General features: G+C 45.4%; 1 protein-coding gene across 1 annotated transcript in view; it reads left to right on the plus strand.

Annotated features, from left to right (window-relative positions):
- The window catches only part of DYRK4 (dual specificity tyrosine phosphorylation regulated kinase 4), a 44641-nt gene that overhangs the window by 4222 nt on the left and 14880 nt on the right, over nucleotides 1-25539 (plus strand). The window contains exons 2-9 of the mRNA XM_040233757.1: nucleotides 4175-4268; nucleotides 15577-15657; nucleotides 16712-16828; nucleotides 18119-18260; nucleotides 19767-19930; nucleotides 21094-21230; nucleotides 21947-22087; nucleotides 23968-24106. Of these exons, the coding sequence (XP_040089691.1) occupies nucleotides 4175-4268; nucleotides 15577-15657; nucleotides 16712-16828; nucleotides 18119-18260; nucleotides 19767-19930; nucleotides 21094-21230; nucleotides 21947-22087; nucleotides 23968-24106 (1015 nt within the window). The remainder of the gene's footprint in view (nucleotides 1-4174; nucleotides 4269-15576; nucleotides 15658-16711; nucleotides 16829-18118; nucleotides 18261-19766; nucleotides 19931-21093; nucleotides 21231-21946; nucleotides 22088-23967; nucleotides 24107-25539) is intronic.

Genomic DNA, 25539 nt, shown 5'->3' on the forward strand with positions numbered 1-25539 from the left:
AGGAGAACAGGTGTCAGCAGAGGAGAACAGGTGTCAGTGGAGGAGAACAGGTGTCAGTGGAGGAGAACAGGTATCAGCAGAGAACAGGTGTCAGAGGAGGAGAACAGGTGTCAGTGGAGGAGAACAGATATCAGTGGAAGAGAACAGATGTCAGTGGAGGAGAACAGATATCAGCGGAGGAGAACAGGCATCAGCAGAGGAGAACAGGTGTCAGCAGAGAACAGATGTCAGCGGAGGTGAACAGGTGTCAATGGAGGAGAACAGGTGTTAGCAGAGAACATGCTGTTGTCAGCAGAGGAGAACAGGTGTCAGTGGAAGACGAACAGGTATCAGCGGAGGGGAACAGCTGTCAGCAGAGAACAGGTGTCAGCAGAAGAGAACAGGTGTCAGCAGAGGAGAACAGCTGTTGGCAGGGAATAGGTATCTGCAAAGGAGAACAGTGTCAGTGAAGGAGAACAGGTGTCAGCGGAGGAGAACAGGTATCAGTGGAGAACAGGTATCAACAGAGAATAGGTGTCAGCCGAGAACAGGTATCAGTGGAGGAGAACAGGTGTCAGTGGAGGAGAACAGGTGTCAGCAGAGAACAGGTGTCAGCAGAGGAGAACAGGTGTCAGCAGAGAACAGATGTTAGTGGAGGAGAACAGGTGTCAGCAGAGAACAGGTATCAGCAGAGGAGAACATGTGTCAGCAGAGAACAGGTGTCTGCAGAGAACAGGTGTCAGAGGAGGAGAACAAGTATCTACAGAGGAGAATAGGTGTCAGCGGAGGAGAAAAGGTGTCATCCAGAGAACAGGTGTCAGAGACAAACAGGTATCAGCGGAGGGGAACAGCTGTCAGCAGAGAACAGGTGTCAGCGGAAGAGAACAGGTTCAGCAGAGGAGAATAGCTGTCGGCAGGGAATAGGTATCTGCAAAGGAGAACAGCTGTCAGCAGGGGATGCTGTTCAAGATCATTTTCTCCAATTGACATTGATGGAGGTCCAACCATGTGAAGGTTCACAGCTGGATGTGAAATGGGTTGCCTGGGAAAACAGTGAGTTCTGTTCCAGAAATATTCAAGCAGAGATGAGTGGTTACTTGGAATCCTCTTGAGAAAGTTATTCACACCAGTGGTGGGATGAGAGGGGGAGATAGCTTCTAAAAATTCTTCCAGCTCTTAAGCATCTGTGAATCTGTGGACCATGGAAAGTATCAGGGAGAATTGCATAGAAGCTAAGGAGTTCTCTTTGGCAGAAGAAGTGTGTTAAATACACCATCTCCTGTTCCCAGAATTGTAAAGGGACTCCCTGCAAGTTGTATCTTGCCACAGTCTCTGTCCTGAATGTGGTCCCCGGGCAGAAAGATCTACTGCAGTAGAAATCCTGAAATTACAACAGATGAATCTCAAAAGATGTATTTCCTTCCTGGGCTTTGAAGTTTGGTCTAGGTAGATATGGCTTCCCTGGTGGCTCAGTGGTGAGCTCCCTGCCTGCTGATGCAGTAGACACGGGCTTGATCCCTGGGTCAGGAAGACCCCCTGGAGAAGGGAATGGCAACCCACTCGAGTATTCTTGCCTGGGAAATTCCAGGGACAGATTAGCCTGGTGGGCTCGGAAAGAGTTGGACAGGACTGAGCGACTAACACTTCCACTTTCATACATAGAGGAAACATTATGTACAAGATTGTTATGCTTGCAATAATGCAGTGCCACTGTTTACAGTCTGTCTTGCCCACCAGATTCTGAACTCTTAAAAGCAAGGATTCTGGTTTATTATATGTGATTATTCTATGCTTGGCACAGTATCTGGCACACGGTGATCTGAACATTTCAGACAAATTAACCTAAGCTGTTTTAGATGTCTTTCCTTTCAGCAAATTTGTACCAAGAGATTTCAAATGCAAGCTGCTGTCCTTGTCCCCATGATAAATATAAAACAAAATAAAATCCCGGTTCACCATTCCTGTCCCCAGGAGATTGACAAGATAGAAACAGACACATATAAATGGCAACCCACTCCAGTGTTCTTGCCTGGAGAATCCCATGGACAGAGGAGCCTGGCAGGCTATGGTTCATAAGAACACAGAGTCAGACACAACTGAATTGACTTAGCACTAGCTCTAACACATGATGATTAACACTAACGCTGTTGACCAAATGACAAAATGACCTCTATAGACAAAAGTGTTGAAATCCAGAGGAGGGAGATAGTAATGGGCTGTAGAAGCAGGAAAACTCTGACCCATGAAAAATAATAGGAACTCAAAATCTCAGTCCTCAAAGCAGTATTCCTCTGAATAACTTCACAATCATGGTGCTGTCACTGCTTATTAGCGTGTCCCCAAGAGCTTATTCCCTGGTGGCTCAGATGGTAAAGAAACTGCCTGCAATGTGGGAGACCCAGGTTCGATCTCTGGACAAGGAAATGGCAACCCACTCCAGGATTCTTGCCTGGAGAACTCGATAGGTAGGGGAGCCTGGTGGGCTGCAGTCAGTCCATGGGGTCACAAAAATTGGACACGACTGAGTGACTAACACTTCAAGAACTTACGGCTGGAGTGGTTTGCAGAAGCTGTGATAACATTTGCTTTGGTGCCTGATCTGCTCCTATTTTGTGGATTTTTAACTCCCTTCGCTCTTGCTAGAGTGAGGGGCTGAAAAGCGGGCTTCCAAGAGATGGACTGGAGTCTCAGCGGAGGTCTGCTGATGTGACAGGAGGTTGATGGTGGCGTGAGAACCCTCTAAGACTCGATCATCCATTTCCTCAAGTCACCACTTTAGCTAGAGTCCATAAGCTTATGGGAGTTAGTTTTCCCTCTTGCCATGAGTTGATTATTTAGGGAGTTGTGCTTAGAAGGAAGAAGGTGCAAATGTGACCCAGTGAAATCCAGAAGAAGCGTGGATCACTTAAGCTAATAAGTGACCATGAGTAGGTCCATATTTTAGGGGGAAAGATGCTGGCGGCTGGAGAATGGTTTACTCTGCAGTCAGCAGACAGAGGTGGGGCTTTCTGCTTGATGTCCTGAGCTGCTAACCTCCTTCCTGGCTCCTCGCCCTGCCTTGGCTCCGGTCTGCTGCCATGAGCAGGTAAGAATATCCAGTGTCCACGTAGGCCACCAGAAGGGAGACAAGAGTAACAGCGGCGCCTCAGCCATAATTAGACGTGCTACCTTCTCTTCTCCAAGGCTGCCCGGCATTCTTCCCATCCAGGGGGTGGGGACCGTTACTTATAGAGTCAGTCTCCTACATACAAACGAGTTGCCTTTCGAGAGCGCGTTCGCTAAGTCCAACCTATTTGTAAGGCCAGCAAAGTGAGCCTAGGCACCAGCTAACACAGTCGACTATATAGTACTACACTGCAATAGCTTTATGATATTTTCATACAAATAACACATAAAAGGCAAACAAAAAGTAAATAAAACATTTCTAAGCTTACAGTACAGTGCCTTGAAAAGTACAATAGGACAAGACAACAGCTTGCACCCAGGGGCTGGCATCGAGTGACCAGGCAAGAAGAGTTACTGACTGGAGGAGGGAGAGGAGGGGGGCGATGGTGGAGCTAAAGGATGGTCAACAACAGGAGATGGAGGGCAAGCTGCCAGTTCACTCGTGCCTGATGTTGACAGCACGGCTTCTGGTTCCTTGTCAGATTCAGTTCTATCACCCCTCTTGGAAAAACGATCCAGTGACCTCTGGGAAGTAGCTCTTTTTTTTTTTTTTTTTTTCTCATCATAGATGGTGTGGTAGCGCTGGACTTTGTTCTGAACGGCTGCTGCAGCCTTTGTGCCCTGTTCGACACTCAGGTCCTAAGCCCCCAAAACTAACCGTGCCTCCTGAAATAAAGACAGTCTCTTTGTCATCGCCTGCTCCGTGTACCTCTTCTGTTCTTCAGTTTGTTTATCTCCCTCTTGTCTACATTTGTCCTTTCCCTGGGCCTCCAATTCCATCAGGTCTTCATTAGTAAGGCTCTCATGTTGTGTAGCAACAGTTCTGTAAGGTAAAGTACACGAAAGCACACCCAGCTCTAGAGGCTGCATGCATGTGACAACGGACACCAGACGCGTGAACTAACTTCTGTGATTGGACGTGTGAACACACATTTGCATCTTTGAGAATTCGCAACTTGAAGTTTTGTGTGTAGGGGACTTGCTGTGTTTTACTTCTAATGCCGGTTTATCTTTTTGTCTCCTTCTGCAGGACTGAAATGGATGCTAAAAAGCCAAGGAAAGGCAGTTTGACATCCTTCCCAATTTTGAAAGCAACAAAGAAACAAAATCTCACCTCTGTGAAGGTAAGGACCCTTGCATTTCATTTGGGAGAAGGAAGGTTTTGTTGTGAAGTTTTGGGGACTCAGGACCCAGTGGGACTGTTGTGCCCCAAGCATCTGTGGTGACGGGGAAGGGAAGGGGCAGAGCCAGGTCTGGGTGGGCCAGAGTGAAAACAAGCTGGATGGCCATTGTATGGTTTCTTGAACTTTCGGACTTCAGGATAATAATCTAACAGGTGACCTGCATGTGAGGAATCCTGGGTTAGTGTCGCTTCCGAAGCACCTTTTATTCTGCTCTGTGTTGTTCTTGTTTAGTCACCAAGTCGTGTCCAATTCTTTGCAACCCCATGGATTGCAGCCCTGCCCTGTTTATCTGGGCTCAGTACTGGAAGTGTCCTGGTTTCGATCAAATAGCCAAGAACTGTTTCAGAAAAGGTCTGTTTCTGTTTTTCCTAGCACAGTCATGCTGTTTTTTGTTTCACTCTGCCTCGAAAGCTAGCAAAATGCCACGGCACTAATACTGTGATGCGGTGACAGAGTGCCCTAACCCTCTGGAAGGTCAACTTCTAAATCAGGTGTATTTTCTAATCTAATGCCTTTAGTATGGACTTTATCACTTACTCACAAGGTCATATTGTCTGGGATCTTTGTTCTGAAAAATTTGCAGCAGACTTTATCCCAGAGCATTCTGGTTTGACTTCCTGAACCCTGCCTGCATCACTGAGTGGGAAGAGCGAGTCCAGCAGCTACCCAAGGCCTAGTGAAAACTCCTCTGTAGGCCATCACCACCTCCTTCTTACTTTTAGGCCCCCTCCTCCAAGCAGTTTTCCAGATTTAACCCTGGCCTTACCCCCTTGGGATTATACTTCATAAAATTTATACCCTAACGGAAAATCCATTGTTCCCCATCCCTACTCCTGCTATTATCATGTACAACAAAAAACATCTTGCAGTGTATACATTTGCAGAAGATTTATGAATACCGAAACATCTCCTTTGATAAAACAAAAATTAATACAACATATTTGAAATAGTAAATCTACAGCAAATATGACAATATAAGAAAAGTAACATTCTGTTCACATTTTAAAATATGCAAACAGAATGATCTTGGTTGTGATTTTACTTTGGCAAAATTGTCATGAGTTTTGCAGTTTACATTTTTTGTTTTAGCTGCTTGAGTATTTAGCTTGTTGAGTGTTTAGATAGCTCCCACAGAAATCTTAGTGGCCAGTACTGTTATTGTCTCCATTTTACAGACAGGGAAACTAAGATTCAGGTGAAGTTAACTGGTTTATGGCCATAAACAAGTGAGTGGAGGATAAAATTGAAACCCATATTCTTAACAAGTCTATCCCATGCCTCTTTGATGAGTAATGGCAACTCTGTTATATGTTTCTTCACATATTTATTTAAATTAATTTTAAGGAAAGAAAATTCTGCTGCAATTAAGTCAAAAAATAAAATTAAAAATCACATTCAAGATAAATTCACATATGTTGTCATTTGTTAACTCACAAATTGACAGCATCATTTAAAAATACTATTTAAATTTATAACTTACAAGGGTAGCCTAACAACTTCACTTTCACTCCTCACTTTCATGCATTGGAGAAGGAAATGGCAACCCACTCCAGTGTTCTTGCCTGGAGAATCCCAGGGATGGCGGAGCCTGGTGGGCTGCCGTCTATGGGGTCACACAGAGTCAGACATGACTGAAGTGAGTTAGCAGCAGCAGCAGCAACAACTGATGCAAACAAATCTTGAAAAGATTCACATATTTAAATGAACTAATAATAATTTGTATTTATTTCATGATATTTAATATTCTGTTATAAAGGTAGTTTTATAATAATTTAATATGTAAGTATTTTTAAATGTGGATCTTGATAATATTTCAGTCAAGAAAGTTTTTTAAAATGTGGCTTTTAAAATTGATTTCAGACAATGTGGAGGGGGAGGGGTAAATCAGGAGCTTGGGATTAATTATAGCCACTGCTATACATAAGATAGATAACCAAAAAGGACCTACTGTATATAACACAGGGAACTCTACTCAATATTCTGTGATAACCTATATGAGAAAAGAATGTATGTAAAAAGGAACTGAAAAAGAATGCATATATGTATATGTATAAATGTAAGTTTACATATTATATGTAATATATGTATAACTGAATTCACTTTGCTCTACACCTGAAACTAACACACTGTAAATCAACTATAATCCAATAATTTTTTTAGAAAATTGATTTTGGCTGTCTTTGAGAAACGGGTGATGCTCTAGATAGTAAGCAGTTCAGTTCAGTTGCTCAGTCGTGTGTGACTCTTTGCAACCCCATGGACTGCAGCACGCCAGGCCTCCCTGTCCACTACCAGCTCTTGAAGTTTACTCAAACTCATGTCCATTCCTTTCAAAGAAAACAAGCCACTGCTGGGACCGGAGCAGAGTCAGAACTCTGGGCTCTCAGGTGGGGCCGTCCCAGGGGACTTACCTGGGAGAGGTGTGGGCAAGGGAGCTCTGCTAACTGCAGTTTCCCAGACAAGTGATTGGGTGCCACAGAGTATCTCAGCACACGTGCTGAGCCTTGGGAGAGTAGGCACCCATTCTGTTACTTCTCTTCTACCCTTGGGCTACCCCTGTGGCTCAGTAGTAAAGTGTCCACCTGCAATGCAGGGGCCGCAGGAGATGCGAGTTCCATCCCTGGGTCAGGAAGATCCCCTGGAGGAGGGCATGGCAACCCACTCCAGCATTCTTGCCTAGAAAACCCCATGGACATAGGAACCTGGTAGGATAGAGCCCATGGGGTCACAGAGTTGGACATGACTAAGTGACTAACACTTTCACTTTCACCATTATTTATGGAGTGAACTCATATCTATGGAGTGACCTTATTTTTTTATGGGGTGAACTTTGAATATAACCATAAGCAGCCAATCTAGAATTGATGGTTCCATGAAACATCAGCACATCACATAACATAATATTTGTGTTTGGGTGGACTTGAGGTTCTGAAGTACAGTGCTTACCTGCTGTTTCCCATTTTCTCCTAGAACCCCACTCTTCCTCCTGAGATCTACTTAGTAAGTACCAGTGGTTTTCTTTTGCATTCCCAAGGTGCTCTCAATTTGGGGAGAGAGGAGGACAAAGATTGGAGTTTACTTTCCGCTGCTCTGACAAGGACATGGGGCAAGCAGGAACGGGGGCATGTCTCTGAGCACCAGAATTAATCAGAGCAGGTAGCTAACTCCTGTTGAATACTTCTTCAGGCCATGAAAATTAGCGTCCATCTGCTTGACATTGGAGGTGGGATGAGTTGATGTTAGAAATACAGCCCCAACCCCATATGTTTCTATATTTTCTTTTCTCAACAATGTTGAGCGAGTCGGCACCCCCATTTTACAGAGGAGGAAACTGAGAACTAAAGAGATTAAGCAAGTTACCGGATAAAGTAATTCTGCTAATAAAGGCTGAAATCAGAATTCAGATTTTATTCTGTAATTCATTCACACTTTTTAAAAAATGGTTTTTTATTATTAAATGTTGAGTATATATAAAAGAATATTCAGAGATTTCCCTGGCGGTCCAGTGGTTGAAACTTCACCTTCCAATACAGGGGGTGCAGGTATGATCCCTTGTCAGACAGCCAAGATCCCACCATGCCTTGTGGCTCAAAAAACAAAACAAAACAAAACAAAACATAAAACAGATACAACATGGTACCAGATTCAATAAAGACCTTAAAAATGGCCCACATCAAAACATCTTTAAAAAATAATAATAAAAAGAATTTCTAAGTATATGTGTCAGGTCTAAAGGATAGTATACAGTAGGCACTCTTGCATGTTTCCAACGCACAGTTTAAGAAAGATGGCCCCTGTGTGTCCCTCCCCATCTTATTTCACCCTGTCCGTTGACCCCCCTGAGATAACCACTCTTTTGAGTTTTACATTCATCATTCCATTAACCATGTATTATTTAATTTTGCATGCTTTTATATGTCTTGAATGGTACTGCTCAGTCTTCTCTTAAAGCACACTCTGTAGCTCCGTACTAACAAACACTGGACAGCATTTGACTGGTTTCACTTGGATTGATCAGGTCGTCACACTGATTGATCAGTGCCTGTGCCTGCCCTTTCGACATGTGAATATTGTTCTTGGGAACCTGTTTATGGATCAATTTCACTGCCACATTCAGTGGTATTGGGCGTACTGCACTTCCTATCAGTTTTGATGGGTGAGTGTTTTTTACCTTATGTTTTTGCCATTAAAAACACCGCATGTCTTCCTGGTGCATACGTGCAGGGGTTTCTAGAGCATGAATTTAGGAGGGGTTTGCTGGGTGCCAGGGTATGTGAATGCCTCACTTTACCAGATGACACCAATACTTTCTAAAGCATCAGCATGAATGTACCTGGCCTCTTGTAAGATGTACACGTTTCTGCTGGTACACACCCTTTTTATTCCTTGATACAGTGTGGCTTCTTAGTTTGCCAGTTTAGAAGACATGACAATATTTTATTCTATTTTAATTTGCATTTTGATGATTATCATGAGATTGAACCTCTCTCTCTTCATATGTTTATTGGCTATTGGTGTTTCTTCTTCTGTGGAGTGCCTGGCTGTGCCTGATTTTGCTTAAATTTTTCTTTTGTGTTGTCTTTTTCTTACTGATTTGTTGAATATTTATATATAATATATAAAACATGTGAATAAAATAGAAACTATATATATATATTTATTTAATACATAAAAACTATTTAAAGTATTTACTAAACCTTTGCCAGTTATCGTCAGTTCAGTCGCTCAGTCGTTTCTGACTCTGCAACCCCATGGGCTGCAGCACACCAGGCTTCCCTGTCCATCACCAGCTCCCGGAGCTTGCTCACATTCATGTCCTTTGAGTCAGTGATGCCATCCAACCATCTCATCCTCTGCCGTCCCCTTCTCTTCCTGCCCCCAGTCCCTCCCAGCATCAGGGTCTTTTCCAATGAGTCAGTTCTTCCCATCACGTGGCCAAAGTATTGGAGTTTCAGCTTCAGCATCAGTCCTTCCAATGAATATTTGGGACTGATCTCCTTTAGGATGGACTGGTTGGATCTCCTTGAAGTCCAAGGGACTCTCAAGAGTCTTCTCCAACACCACAGTTCAAAAGCATCAATTCTTCGGCGCTCAGCTTTCTTTATAGTCCAACTCTCACATCCATATATGACCACTGGAAAAACTATAGCTTTGACTAGACGGACCTTTGTTGGCAAAGTAATATCTCTGCTTTTCAATATGCTATCTAGGTTGGTCATAATTTTCCTTCCAATTTAATTTCATTGCTGCAATCACCATCTGCAATGATTTTGGAGCCCCCCAAAATAAAGTCTGACACTGTTTCCACTGTTTCCCCATCTATTTCCCATGAAGCGATGGGACCAGATGCCATGATCTTCGTTTTCTGAATGTTGAGCTTTAAGCCAACTTTTCCACTCTCCTCTTCCACTTTCATCGAGGCTCTCAGTTCTTCTTCACTTTATGCCATAAAGGTGGTATCATCTGCATATCTGAGGATATAGATATTTTTCCCAGCAGTCTTGATTCCAGCTTATGCTTCATCCAGCCTGGCATTTCACATGATGTACTCTGCATATAGGTTAAATAAGCAGGGTGACAATATATAGTCTTGACGTACTCCTTTTCCTATTTGGAACCAGTCTGTTGTTCCATGTCCAGTTTTAACTGTTGCTTCTTGACCAACATACAAATTTCTCAGGAGGCAGGTAACGTAATCTGGTATGCCCATCTCTTTCAGAGTTTTCCACAGTTTATTGTGATCCACACAGTCAAAGGCTTTGGCATAGTCAATAAAGCAGAAGTAGATGTTTTTCTGGAACTCTCTTGCTTTTTTGATGATCCAATAGATGTTGGCAATTTGATCTCTGGTACCTCTGCCTCTTCTAAATCCAGCTTGAACGTATGGAAGTTCATGGTTCACTGACTGTTGAAGTCTGGCTTGGAGAATTTTGATCATTACTTTGCTAGCATGTGAGATGAGTACAATTGTGCAGTAGTTTGAACAGATATATGTGCAGCTGATACCTGGAATAAGAAATGGCAACTGACTCCAGTATTCTTTCCTGGAGAGCTCCTTGGCCAGAGGAGCCTGGTGGGCTACAGTCCCTGGGGACGTAAGGAGTCACATATGACTGAACAACTCAGCACAGCACATTGGTACTCAGAAAACACTGTTTACCTTCACCTAGTATAACGACCTCCAAATCCATTCATGTTGCTGCAAGTGACAAAATTTTATTCTTTTTAAATGGCTGGGTAGTATTCCATGCATATATTTGCCACTTCTTCTTAATCCATTTATCTCTTGATAGGCACTTTTGTTGTTTCCATGTCTTGGTTATTGTGGGTAATGTTGCTATGAATACTGGGGTGCATGTATCTTTTTGAATTAATGTTTTTGTTTTTTGGGATATATACCCAGGAGTGGAATTGCTGGGTCATATGTTAGTTCTGTTTTTAGCTTTTTGAGAAGCCTCCTAACTGTTTTCCACATTGGCTGCACCGATTTACCAAGAGTGGCATTTTTAAATTATAAAAGCAGCCTGTGTTCATTTAAAACATTTGGGAAATAAGGGAGTCTCAAAGTTGAGTTTTGGCTGTTGAGCAGGCCTCCTAGAGCTTTGTTGAAATAAAAGGAGGTCCTGAAGACTGCCTGATGACCTTCTCCAAGGCCCCATCTTTTTATCTTCCACCCCCTACCCCTCCAGAGGCTTTCTCCAGCCACCTGCCAGGGCCCAGGTCTCAAACAACACAGGAATCCTCTCCAATGCCATGTACCCTTTGAATAAAATCTGTTTTACACTGCAGATTCCTAATCTGGACTCAGAGTTCAGGACTGTTAAAGAGACTCCTGTTAAATTGGCTCAGAGATCAGTAAGAGGCCACAGAATAATGCATTAAGCTCATAGTCTTAAAGGAAAGTTTCTATTTGCCCTGGTGGATGCAGGTGATCACACACTCTTCTTCCTACCTCCTGGGGATGCTGCGGTACAATGAGGGTTATCATGGGCGATGGGTGCCTCTTGAGGAAACTGCTAGAGACAAACAAGCAGGAAGTTCATATACTTGTGCAACCTGCCGGTCCTGTGAGTGGGTGCAGGTGTATAGAGATGCCAGCGGTCCTCAGGGTGGTCAGGCCTGGAGCAGCTGGAACACAGGGTGGATGGCATCTGTGACCTGCCTCCTCTCTTTACCTGGCTTGTCTTGCAAATATCATTTTTTATGTGTGGTGTACTGTGACAAAGATTGAGAAGCCTTGTTCTGTGCAGCAGTTCTGAGTCTTGGTTCCACAGAAAGATGAAGGATTGCTTTAAGACACACTCCCAGCTGTCACTTGAATGAATCTTATAGACAGATTGAAATTTTGGAGGTTAATCTACCCAGCCACCCCCAAGTCCGTGCAAATTTCTCACAAATGCTCACCAGAGGGACTCTGTCCTTCCAGTGATGGGGCACTCATTAGCTCGTGAGCTCTAGACTTTAGAAAATCCTTCCTTTTATTGTCCCAGAAACGACTTCCCTCTATATTCCACACATTGACCTGACTCTCTCCTGTGGATCACATGTAACAAGCTTTTATTGTGTCCTAGGTAACAGTCCTTCTGATATTGTCACTCCCCTCAGAGATTTTGGGTGTTTTATTAATAGTCTTTTTAAAAAGCAGTTTTACATTTTCTGAAAAATTAAGCAGACAGTACAGAGTTCCCCTATACCACTCCATACCCCATGTCTGTTTCCCTATTATTATCTTATATTCTTATAGTACATAGTCACACCAGGGAGCCAATATTGATACATTATTAACAAAACTCCATCCATACTTGGGGCAGATTTCCTTGTTTTTTTTAACCTAACATCCTTGGTCTGTTGCAGAATCCCACCCAGGATATCACATTACATTTAGTTCCATCTCCTTAAGATAATGACCAAGTGTCTTAACTTGGCTATTCAGTGCCTTCCACAGGCCACCCTCTGCTCCAGCGTAACCAGCGTGAGCCGTGAAGACCTTCAGAGCATGCCCCGATTCTGTTTTTTCACCCAATGAGCATGTTCCATACCCTCCCTTCCAATGAAGGCTCAGGTCAAGCCACACCCCTTCTAAGAGCCACCCCCTGGATGGACATCTTCCTGGATGGACTGCAGTCACAGTGGTCACCTTCTGCTTTGCTATCACTCAATGCCCATGCTTTTTGTTTGGCATTTGGTTTTGGTTGTGTTTTGTAATGTACTTTAAAAGATACTTTTATTTATTTGTTTTTGTCTGCGCTGGGTCTTCACTGCTGCACAGGCTTCTCGCTCGTTTCAGTGGGTGGCTTCTCATCGCAGTGGCTTCTCTTGTTGCAGGGCACGGGCTCTATGGCGCTCAGGCTTCAGTAGCTGCAGTTCCCAGGCTCTAGAGCACAGGCTCAATAATTGTGGTGCTTGGGCTTAGTTGTTCCGAAGCATGTGGGATCTTCTTGGATCAGGGATCGAACTGTGTCTCCTGGGAAAGCAAGCAGATTCTTTACCACTGAGCCACCAGGAAAGCCCTTGTGATGTTCTTTTAATTTGTCCAGTCTTTTCCCCAGCTCATCCTCAAAGCCAACTTGTCACATTGTTGATGGCTAATCCCCACAAAGTTATTTGGTGAAAAGTTAGGACTCAGATTTGCAACTGCAGTTTTTGCTCAGACAGCATCATTGTCCATCCAGTAGGCAAGCAAATCCTCCATCTGGTACACGTTAGCCCATTAAATTAGCTTTGTCTGAGGCCATGGTCCATGCTTAATGTAGCCCCCTCTTCTTTAGACTATGTCCCTTTTCTAGGAAATCAAGATGGACTGTTCTGAATAGTCCCATCAGGGACTTCCCTGGTGGTCCAGGGGTTGAACTCCGAACTCCCAATGCAGGATGCATTGGGTTCCATCCTTGGTCAGGGAACCAAGATCCTGAATGCTGTACAGTGTGGCAAAAAGATAATAATAAATAAATTAAATCGGGGACTTCTCTGGTGGTCCAGTGGTTAAGACTCTGCACTTCTAATGCAGCAGGCAGAGGTTCAGTCTCCGGATGAGGAACTAAGATCCCACATGCTGTGCCAAATTTTTTTTTTTATAGTCCTCATCATGACAAGTCTCTGGAGGGCTTAGCTGTGCTGGGTAGTATTAAGTTGAAGTATCGTACCCAGTTTCTATTTCACTGTGGCCCGGATACCAAGTTTTATGGATGTGGGTCTGGCACCAGCTGTGTCTCAGTTTTGGACATCATGAGAAACACTGGGCTGGAAGAAGCACAAGCTGGAATCAAGACTGCTGGGAGAAATATCAATAACCTCAGATATGCAGATGACATCACCCTTATGGCAGAAAGTGAAGAGGAACTAAAAAGCCTCTTGATGAAAGTGAAAGAGGAGAGTGGAAAAGTTGGCTTAAAGCTCAACATTCAGAAAACGAAGATCATGGCATCTGGTCCCATCACTTCATGGGAAGTAGATGCGGAAACAGTGGAAACAGTGTCAGACTTTATCTTTTTGGGCTCCAAAATCACTGCAGATGGTGACTGCAGCCATGAAATTAAAAGATGCTTACTCCTTGGAAGGAAAATTATGACCAACCTAGATAGCATATTCAAAAGCAGAGACATTACTTTGCCAACAAAGGTCCGTCTAGTCAAGGCTATGGTTTTTCCAGTGGTCATGTATGGATGGACTGTGAAGAAACCTGAGTGCTGAAGAATTGATGCTTTTGAACTATGGTGTTGGAGAAGACTCTTGAGAGCCCCTTGGACTGCAAGGAGATCCAACCAGTCCATCCGAAAGGAGATCAGTCTTGGGTGTTCATTGGAGGGACTGATGCTGAAGCTGAAACTCTAATACTTTGGCCACCTCATGTGAAGAGTTGACTCATTGGAAAAGACCCTGATGCTGGGAGGGATTGGAGGCAGGAGGAGAAGGGGACGACAGAGGATGAGATGGCTGGATGGCATCACCAGCTCGATGGACATGAGTTTGGGTGAACTACGGGAGTTGGTGATGGACAGGGAGGCCTGGTGTGCTGCGATTTCATGGAGTTGCAAAGAGTCGGACATGACTGAGTGACTGAACTGAACTGAACTGAACTGAATAAAGAGCTGGAAACAGAACCTGTGGGCTCAAAGAACAGAACCTAGATTCAAGCTGTAATGTGTCTTTGCTAAACCTGAGTCATTTTGGTGCTACCGTCATGCTTTTTGCCATATCTACATAGTTCTCACACTCTGTTTTTCACTTAAATTTTAGTTCCGTCCTATATAATAACAACCACCAAATTACAGGTTTAATGTGCTATAGTTTTTTAAATGAATATTAAAGTAAATGCATAACCTTTAGGTAACAGATCTGTTATGCTGGGCTTCCCTGGTGGCTCAGGGGTAAAAGAATCTGCTTGCCAATGCAGAAGACATGGGTTGAATCCCTGAGCCAGAAAGATCCCCTGAAGAAGGAAATGGCAATCCACTCCAGTATTCTTGCCTGGGAAATCCCATAGACAGTGGAGCCTAGTGGGCTACAGTTCATGGGGTCACGGGGTCAGACATGACTTAATAACTAAAAAAACAAAAATGTGTTATGTCACACCCCTGCACTGTGAGCTTACTGCCCTTTAGTGGGTCACAGCTCTGCTATTTGGTCTTTCCCACCCCACCTCTTTCTAGAGGTGAAGTACACTCTGATCAGGTCATTGGTGTCCAGACTCCTATATTCTGGTAGATTCTGCTAAGGTGAAGAGAAATGGCAACCCACTCCAGTATTCTTGCCTGGAGAATCCCATGGACGGAGGAGCTTGGTGGGCTACCGTCCACGTGTTGCAAAGAGTCGGACACGACTGAGCGACTTCACTTTCACTCTGCTAAGGTACCTTCAGAGCCACTCTGAGGGGAAAAGAGGTTCTGGGCAAGATCATAGACATTTTCTTCTCTTTAGAAAGAGCAGCTCTGCTTTTATGTCCTCCCATGTCCAAGGCACCTGGTTAAGATTTTATCTGAAGCAAGCATTCTGTGAAATTTTTTAAAGTGTGAAAACTCTTGGGCAAGTCAATTCAGGATAAGCACTGGTGGAAAGATCATTTGTTTGGGTATTTGTTCATTCACTCATTCATTCTGTTCTTTGAGCCTCTCTCAGCTCTTCCTAGCTTGGGGGTCAGGAGAGCTGGCTTTGTGTGCATCCCATTTATTGTAATGAAGCAAAATAAGCATTGGGCACTGACGATGACACCAAGTCACACGTTATTCCAATTCTTTCTCACTGGGTCCAGGTTGAGAGTAAGCCTTTGCTTCAAATCCAGAAACCACCTTTCAAGGTCAAGAACTTCAGGGTGACCCAATTCTTGAATCAGGTAGGAAGTGATGCTTCAGGTCTTTTCCCTAGCAGAGGATGAGGAGAGGTGGGTGGCGGGGGATGGCCTTTAACAGGCATTTTTGGACCACTCAGCATAGCATGGTGAACACGCTCTACTCGCATCACCACACCCCATCTCTGCCCAATTTTAAATGTTGCTTCACTGACAGACTGTGTGCATGCATGCTCAGTCGCCTCAGTTGTGTCCGACTCTCTGCGCCCCCATGGACTGTAGCCCACCAGGTCTTCTGTCCATGGGATTCTCCAGGCAGGAAGACTGGAGTGGGTTACCATGGCCTCCTCCGGGGGATCTTCCCAACCCAGGATTGAACCTGCGTCTCTTGTGTCGCCTCCATTGGCAGGCAGTTTCTTTCCCACTCGCGCCACCTGGGAAGCTCCAACATCAGACTACCACTCTCCTAATCAATCAATCAATGTGGGGGAGAGCAGGGATCCAGGTGGACAGGTCAAGTCAGTAGTGTAGAGGAGCTGGAGGACTTCCTTGAGGGTCCAGTGGCTAAGACTCTGCACTTTCAATACAGGAGACCCAGGTTTGATCCCTGGTCAGGGAACTAAGATCCCACATGCTGCCTGGCATGGCCATAAGAAGTATATATATTTGTTAGAGGAGTTGGGCACTTGTACTGCCCCGAGGAAGGTTTGCATTGTACAGCAGGAAGAACTTCCCCTGGTCAGGGTGGTGAGATCTTGACATGATAATAATAATGGCTAATGTGTCTGGAATATTCTACATAGATTGTTTGGTTTATCTCACAGAAGCCTTGTGAAGTAAGTCCCAGTTTTATCCCCGTGGCAGTGCTGAGATAGTTGACGCTTACAGAAGGGGTCAGTGTGACTGTCCAGGGTCTGCAGCTAAAAGGTGTAGGAGCAGGGGTTTGAACCCAGAGCCCAACTGCAGGACCACTCCAATTTTCTCTCCAAGAACTTCAAAGGCAGATTTTGCCTTGGATTTGGCTCGTTCTTGCTCTGGGGAGGGTGCTTGGAACACTGGGTCCCCCAAGGTTTCTGTAACTTACCAGCTTCTCCTATAGAACACTAACACCAGCTTCACGTCACTGCCTTTCATGGACACCAAGGGGAAGAAGACCATGGTGAACTTCCCACACATCGGCAGTAAACTCCCACTAAAGCAGCCCTTGCTGTATCAGGTGAGTTGGGAGCAGTGGGTGTGGCCTGGGGCAGGCAGGTGAAAGACCTTTCTGCTTTCAGTCCGAGTTCAGAGAGGTCTAGGATGCAGGGAAAAGACCATCTTGAGCTGAAGAGTCGGGTTCCGGTCCTGTTCACCTTCTTTACAATGAATGTGTCCGACCCTTTGTGGCCCCATGAACTGTACTCCACCAGGCTCCTCTATTCATGGGATTCTTCAGGCAGGAATACTTGAGTGGGTTGCCATGCCCTCCTCCAGGGGATCTTCCTGACCCAGGGATCGAACCCCCATCTCCTGAGTCTCCTGCATTGCAGTCAGATTCTTTACCACTGTGCCACCTGGGAAACTCCCATACTACACTTGATCTTAGCCAAAAGGCTGAGAAGTGATGAATGTAATGTTTATAAGGAATGTAAACTTGAACAGTAAGTCGTTGACTTTCTGTATTAAACAGACTCATGGCAGGACTGTCATGAGGATTCACTGAAAAGTGAAGTGTCGAGTGTATTCATGGCAGAAGCATGTATAAACAGTACAAATCATTAGTTCTCTTTTCGAGTCCCCTAACTGTTTTGTGTAAGGACCAAATGAGATCATGTAAGAAAGTGCCGAGTTAAAGAGCTGTTATAAGCACCGATGTTCAAGCGTTTGTGCCCTTGGGCAGGGCACTCTATCTAGTTAGGAACTGGCCTTCTCCAGGTCAGTAGGAAAGAACCATTCCCATCCTTCCTCCAGGAAGGTGTCCCTGGGGTTGTCCGCTGTAAACTGTAATGTACAGGAGTTTCACGGAGAATATGGAGAGTCAGATGGGTCCTTCCTTGGAGGGAAAGATTGTGAAAACCTACTGTCACTTCTTTTTAAATAGTTTATTTTTTGGCTGGGCTGGGCTTTCGATGCTGTGCAGGGGCTTTTTCCGGTTGTGGCAAGCTGGGTCTGCTCTTCCTTGTGGTGCTCCGTCTTCTCGTTGTGGTGGCTTCTTCTGTTGCGAGGCACAGGCTCTGAGTGCACTGGCGTCAGCAGCTGGGGCCCCAGGGCTATAGAGCACAGGCTCTGCGGCATGTGGGATCTTCCCAGGCTAGGGATCGAACCCTCATCCCCTGTGTTGGCAGGCAGACTCTTAACCACTGGACCACTAGGCAAGTCCCCCTACTGTCTTGCAATCATCATTTTTCTCCCTGGAGAGAAAAAACAGAGTCTGGCTAGCTAGGGCTATTCTTGGTCAGAACCGTAGTTTAGGACACCCAGAAGTGGCCCAGAGAGTCCTAGATTGCGAGTGTCTTTCCCTGAACAGGAGAGTCCAGCTCACCGTCAGAAGTCTTCTGAGCTCAAGCCTTCTGAGACGATCTTCCCTTCGAACGTGAAAACCCAAGACGCCAAAGCAGAGGAGAAGCCGCCGAAGAAGCACAAACACAAGGTGCCTCTGACAGCGTCAGGTGTGGCTTTGGGGCAGCGGCGGGCTGGGGCAGGGTGGTCACGACGTCATCCGGGCCTCGTCACTTACTGTGCTTGGTACTGGGTGGGCCAAAGAGTTTGGTCGGGTTTTCCTCTATGAGGTTATGGAAAAACACCAACTTTTTTGCCAACTGAATACATCAGGGCAGTCTGAGCGAGGGTTGGAAAAGAATTTCCAGACACAGAGCATTTCAGAAGGGGGTGAGTTTATTAAGAACAAAGAGCAGAGGTAACGTGGGCGCTTCACATGTCGGCCTGGTCTCCCATATATCTTCATTTCCTCGTGAAGTTCCTTCTCCGACTCTTCAGCAGTTTGTTAAAGAACGTGATCTACCCCCCACCTCATCCCTCATCCTGCTTCACCTGCTCTTAACACTGTTTCTCTTTTTTTTTTAATATGACACAATTTAATGCCACCAAATTTCTTTGTTTTAATATGAAGCATTCATATATTTTTTCTTCCAAACATTCTGTAATTACACATTTGATTCCACACTGATCCAAGATTTAGGGGAAAGTGTTTCCAAGTGGCTGTATTTTTGTGTTGCTTTGCATCATTGTAGTTGATGCTTCGGCTCTTGTCGGTTTTACCTAATATCTGCTTTGGGATCAGCTGGCATATGGAATCTGAATTATGTGACCAGGGATTGAACCCCATGCCCCCTGCAGTGGAAGCATGCCAGGGAAGCCCCTCACCATCTCTCTTAAAGCTTGAATCCCACCCGCCTGCCCCAGACCAGACACTGGCCCCTGATGCAGTGTGGCCAGTATAGCAGATAAGACACAACACACATCCCTTCCCAGACTGAGACCTCCTGGCTCTCTGCAGATTGGAGCAGGAAGACCTCCTGGACTTGAAAGTTGAATTTATGCCACCTGCCTGCTCCCTAGAAGGCATCGTAGTTTGTGAACTCTCTCAGGATCGACTTGGTGTGGCCCAATGCCAGATGAACTTGGGTGATTTCTGCCTTAACTATACACTTCTGTTGACACAATGCTGACTCCTAGAATCTTCTACCCATGCTGCTGCACCCATAGCTCTTTGGAGGCTAAATCTTCCCTCGGCTTCCTTATTTGTTTAAGTGTTTATTGAATGTGTTACAATATTGCTTCTGTTTTATGTTCTGGGTTTTTTTTTGGCTGTGAGGCATGTGGAATCTTAGCTGCCTGATCAGGGATAGAACCTGCACCCCAGCACTGGAAGGTGAAGTCTTAACTGCTGGACCACCAGGGAAATCCCCCTCCCTACCCTTCTGGTGTGTTTTCTTCCTGGTTGGTTGAAATCAGTACCACACTTTGACACATCCATCCTTCTTCCACTTGGATCCTGTGAGATCCAGGATGTACGGTCCTTAGTGAGGTTCTTAGCCACCTTGTTGAGGAAAGAGCCATCTGGCTCATGAATAGGAAAGGATGCTCTGGTCTATACCTGGGCACATCCTCTCATCACCGCATCTTAACTAACATCTGCAGTATTTTTCACACAGAGGCCCTAAAGTTTTTTAAGAAGCAGCTGTCTTCTTATGAGCAAAGCGAGATTCTGGGCTACACAGAACTGTGGTTCCTGGGTCTGGAAGCCGAGAAGCTCCACATGGCTCCAGAAAAATTCAGCAAGACAAGTTTCGATGATGAACACGGCTCCTACATGAAGGTGATGGGGGCAGGGGGTTGTGGAAACTGGCTTTGAGGTTTGGGGCTTAGGGACAAGAGATAGTCTGGAAAGGAAAAGAGCGTGGGGTATATTATGGCATTTGGTGCCAATGTATCTGAAATTCTGGGTGTCCTGAAGGATTCTATTTGGTGCTAAAATCAAATACCAGGTATAAAAACGGGGAGAAACATGCAGTTAGTACACAAAGCACTCTGTTCACAGAATATTGATTTTCAAGAGTATTAGAGGTGTGACAGGTTTGCATCCTGGATGAATCCTCCCTCTCCCAGGTTCCTCTCCAGTGCCGCCTGGACCCATTGGGAAGGCCAGACCATGGACTAAAATGAAGTCTTTCTAAGATTCCCTTTTTTTGTTTGTTTCCTCCATACAAGTCCATGCAGCACTTTTTTCTATTTTATAATAGAGGTCATTTCCTGCAAACAGACAAAAAACGTTTTCCCACTGTCCCCTCGTGCACAGTGCTCCCTTCAGTTTCCTAAAGGTGAGTCCCGGAAACTTCTCCTCCCTGTCTCTGTGCCCAGGGTTGCTGCCTCTTCCCCAGTCTGCGGGGGGCATGTGGAGGCTACAAGATGTTCCTCTCTACCTTGAGGATGTCCAGATGGGTAATGCTTAGTCCGCTAGCCCTGCAGGCTGCTGGGGAATTCCTCCTCCGGACACTCCCTCTTAGATTAGGAGACACAATTGATCTCTGATGACTTTATAGAAGAAGTGGATTTTCTTAATCGAATTCAGGGCTGTGTTTCCTAAGCTTTCTGATGTGCACAGATCACCTGGGAGTCTCATTACCAATGAAAATTCCTAGCCAGCAGGTCTGGGGTGGAGCCTGAGGCTTTACCTTTCTAAAAACCTTCCGGGGGATGCCCACGTGGCTGGTCCTTGGACCAGACCTTGAGAAGCAAGGATTTAAAGTTTCAGGCCTATTGTACGCTTGGGCACCTGCTGGACTCCTGAAATACAGAGGGAGCTGTCAGAAATGAATAGGACCTGGCCCTTGGCCTCAAGTCAACACAATTAGTGTGAACGATGACATGCAAGTGAATAGTTATGACACCGCCACACTGATGATATGTACAAAAAATGCACAAACGCCAAGTGACCTGGAAACCATGGTTTCCTCCCTCACCCCTACTTGACTTTTGCAGGTCCTGCACGACCACATAGCCTACCGCTATGAGGTTCTGGAGATAATTGGAAAAGGGTCCTTTGGACAGGTGGCCAAGTGCTTGGATCATAAAAACAATGAATTGGTGGCCTTGAAAATCATCAGGAACAAAAAGAGGTGTGGCTTGGTGGAAGGCATCAGCTGTGGAGGAAGGGCTACATGACTTTGGCCCCTTCTTTTTTTAAATTTTATTTTTAATTAACTGCTGTGTAGGTTTCTGCGATACAGCAACATGAATCGCCCATAAGTATACATATGTCCCCTCCCTCTTGAACCTGCCTCCCAATCCCCAGCCCATCCCACCCCTCCAGGTTGTCACAGAGCGCCAAGTTGAGCTACTTCTGTTATACAGCAACTTCCCACTAGCTATCTGTTTTACATATGGTAATGTATGTTTCAATGCTACTCTCTCAATTCACCCCTCCCTCTCCTTCTCCCGCTGTATCCACAAGTCTGTACTCTACGTCTGCGTCTCTATCGCTACCTTGCAAATAGGTTCCTCAGTATAATTTTTCTAGATTGCATATATACGTGTTAATATACGATACTTGTTTTTCTCTTTCTGGCTTTCTTCACTCTGTGTGACATCAGCTGCTCCTTGATGCCAGCCCTTCCTGTCTCTGTTTTTTTCTCTGCTTTTCCTTTTCTTTCCCTCTCTACCTGTTGGATTACATGATGGCGCAGAGAGGAGGCAAGAGTCTAGAGTGTTTAGCACCTCCTGTCCTGTGGGCGTGATGGGGAGGACTGAGAAGGGGGCCACCTGCTGTAGCTGATGGACACTGTGTCTCCTCTCCCCACCCCCACCTTTCCCACTGCTCCCCAAACCTCTCCAGATTTCACCACCAGGCCCTGGTGGAGCTGAAGATCCTGGAAGCTCTCAGACGGAAGGACAAAGACAACACCTACAACGTGGTGCACATGAAGGACTTTTTCTACTTCCGCAATCACCTCTGCATCACCTTTGAACTCCTGGGGTCAGCTGCTTCCTCTCTTTAGTTCACTTTGTGTTGATAAGTTGCATAAGTGACCAAAGGGAGCCTTGGAGGTGAGGTCAGAGCACTAGATTTGTCCGTATGTGACTATCTAATGGGGTGGAGGGGCTTCCCCTGTGGCTTAGGGGTAAAGAATCATTCTGCAGTGCAGAAGATGCAGGAGATGCAAGTTCAATCCCTGGGTGGGGAAGATCCCCTGCAGAAGGGCATGGCAACCCACTCCAGTATCCTTGCCTGGAGAATCCCATGGACAGAGGAGCCTGGCGGGCTACTTACAGTCCATGGGGTCGCACAGAGTCAGACACGACTCAGCAACTAAGCGCCCATGAACTGGCCACCCACACACAAGCTTTTCTGGTTAAACTGCTTTATGTTAGCTTTCAACATTTACAGGTCAGCGCATTTCACTTAATATAGCAGGACTCTATAGGATTCAGTATATATTCTCTCTCTGTATAAGATTCTATATATATTCTATATATATGGGATTCTATATATATAGGATTTTATATACATTCTATATATATAGAGAGAGCTATAACATTCCTGTATGTATATATATATATATGTGAAAGTGGAGAGTGAAAAAGTTGGCTTAAAGCTCAACATTCAGAAAACGAAGATCATGGCATCTGGTCCCATCACTTCATGGGAAATAGATGGGGAAACAGTGGAAACAGTGTCAGACTTTATTTTTTTGGGCTCCAAAATCACTGCAGATGGTGACTGCAGCCATGAAATTAAAAGATGCTTACTCCTTGGAAGAAAAGTTATGACCAATCTAGATAGCATATTGAAAAGCAGAGACATTACTTTGCCAACAAAGGTCCGTCTAGTCAAGGCTATGGTTTTTCCAGTGGTCATGTATGGATGTGAGAGTTGGACTGTGAAGAAGGCTGAGCACCAAAGAATTGATGCTTTTGAACTGTGGTGTTGGAGAAGACTGCAAGGAGATCCAACCAGTCCATTCTAAAGGAGATCAGCCCTGGGATTTCTTTGGAAGGAATGATGCTGAAGCTGAAACTCCAGTACTTTGGCCACCTCATGCGAAGAGTTGACTCATTGGAAGAGACTGTGCTGGGAGGGTTCGAGGGCAGGAGAAGGGGACGACAGAGGATGAGATGGCTGGATGGCATCACAGACTCGATGGACGTGAGTCTGAGTGAACTCCAGGAGTTGGTGATGCTGCAATTCATGGGGTCTCAAAGAGTCGGACACGACTGAGCGACTGAACTGAACCGAACTGATACACACTAAGGATTCTTTTATATATATATATATATATATATATGATTCCTTATATATAAGGATTCTATATTTCTTTTATCTGGCAAGAGTCAGCCCTCAGTCCTTTCTGAAAGGCGAGAGGTGGGACCAGGCAGGCAGGCTCACTTAGATGGGGTAGGGCTCCTCCCTCAGGCCCTGTCTGCCCACTCCCTTGTCCCCCTATCTATCAGGAAGTTGCCGTCTTTAGACAGATTTATTCTGTGTGAGCAGAGTTGGTCACTTGGTTGAGTAACTGGAGGGCTCCCTGGATCCCTCTCAAGGGGCTGAAGAACCGTGAATTTATCAGAAGTTTGATATACTAACCTCTTAACACACACACATGTGCAGCAAAGTGATTAAACGATCCTGCATGTAAGAAACAAACGTCCAAGAGGCCAGCACATTTGAATGTTACCCTGAATCAACTGTTAGTCAAAGGAAAAGTCAAGTTTATAGGACAAAAGCCCCACCTCCTAGTCTGAGTCTTGCCGCTGCCAGAGGGCAACCAGGTGATAGGGGATTGATGTTGCACCTTCAGACTCGCCATCATATACCTTCTACACTGCTTCATGTCACTTTCTCTTCCTCTGTCCCAGCATCAACTTGTACGAGCTGATGAAGAACAACAGTTTCCAAGGCTTCAGTCTCTCCATCGTTCGGCGCTTCACCCTCTCTGTCCTGAAGTGTTTGCAGATGCTCTACATGGAGAAGATCATTCACTGTGACCTCAAGCCCGTGAGTACAGCCTCTGTCCTGTCGGGGAGCTGGTTTCCACCCTCAGAAAGGGTTTGCCCAGTACCCATCCCCAGTGGTAACTGGGCAGGGCTCCAGGGTGGAGGCCAAGTGTTTGCAGGTTGTGTAAACCACGTGAGATGTAGCAAGGACAAGACAGGGGTACTGAGACATAGAAAAGAGATGTGGTGTCATCAAGGCAGATGGGACCCGGACGACGGGTACTCAGAGACATGTGTCAAGCAGGGAGGTGGATGTGCTAAATCCACCCTGTCTTCTGAGTTGGTCCTGTGTGTGCTCAGTCATGTCCGACTCTGTGATCCCATGGACTGTAGCCTGCCAGTCTCCTCTGTTCATGGAATTCTCCAGGCGTAAATACTAGAGTGAGTTGCCATTTCCTTCTCCAGGGGATCTTCCTGACCCAGAGATTGAACCCAAGTTTCTTGGCTTGGCAGGCAGATTCTTTATCATTGAGCCAGATCTGGGATACTTCTATTAATTAGAGATTGTCAAGAGAGAGATGTTCTCTTGGGGCTGACTGGTGGAGCCCCAGCAAGGACAGTGGTACACTGATTTATTCTCCACATCCAAGTTCCTAATCCTCCACTCTGCACCTCCAAAGGGACTGTGGTCTTTGGGCTTAGGGGACTGACTCTCAGCCAGGAACCCACAAGATAGGTGGTAGCTGAGATATGAGCAAATGGATTTGCTTGAGCAGTAGGTCGAGTGGACAGGAGTATACATGCTCAATAGGAAAGCAGACATACATGCAGGAGAGTTTGATGAGTGTGGGTTCAAGAATCAGGCAGTTATTCCTGTGGACTTAGTGGTTAGTATCAGTGAGCTGAGACAGCCTCACGCATCCTATCCCTCGAGTCACCTGACATTGAGATCCCAGGAAATACGATTAGGACTCTAGACTTCCAGTCCCAGGTGGGCCACGCTCATGTTCTGAGAGGAGAGCCCAGTGCTCTGCCTTCTCATCCAGGATTCTGCTGGAACACCTGGCTTCACAGTGTCTGCAAAGTCAGCACAATGGTCCCAACAGTCCCAACTCCGATCAAATTGCCGTGGGGATTTTTTGTTTCTGTTTTGGTCCTCAATTGTCATACCAGTATGTTGCTGGGGCACTTAATGGAAGCATCCAATTCAGGCAATGATATTTCTTTTTCTTTCTTTTTTAATTAATTTATTATTTTTGGCTGCACTGGATCTTCATTGCTGCACAGGCTTTCTCTAGTTGTGGTGAGCACAGGCTTCTTATTGCAGTGACTGCTCTTGTTGCAAAGCATGGAGCACGGGCTTGGCAGTTGTGGCGCATGGGTTTAGTTACCCTGCGGCATGTAGAATCTTCCCGTACCAGGGATCGAACTTGTGTCCCCTGCACTGGCAGGCAGATTCTTAACCACTGGACCACCAGGGAAGTCCCAGTCAGT

The sequence above is a fragment of the Oryx dammah genome, unplaced genomic scaffold, assembly GCF_014754425.2.
Source record: "Oryx dammah isolate SB20612 unplaced genomic scaffold, SCBI_Odam_1.1 HiC_scaffold_29, whole genome shotgun sequence".
Lineage (NCBI taxonomy): Eukaryota > Metazoa > Chordata > Mammalia > Artiodactyla > Bovidae > Oryx > Oryx dammah.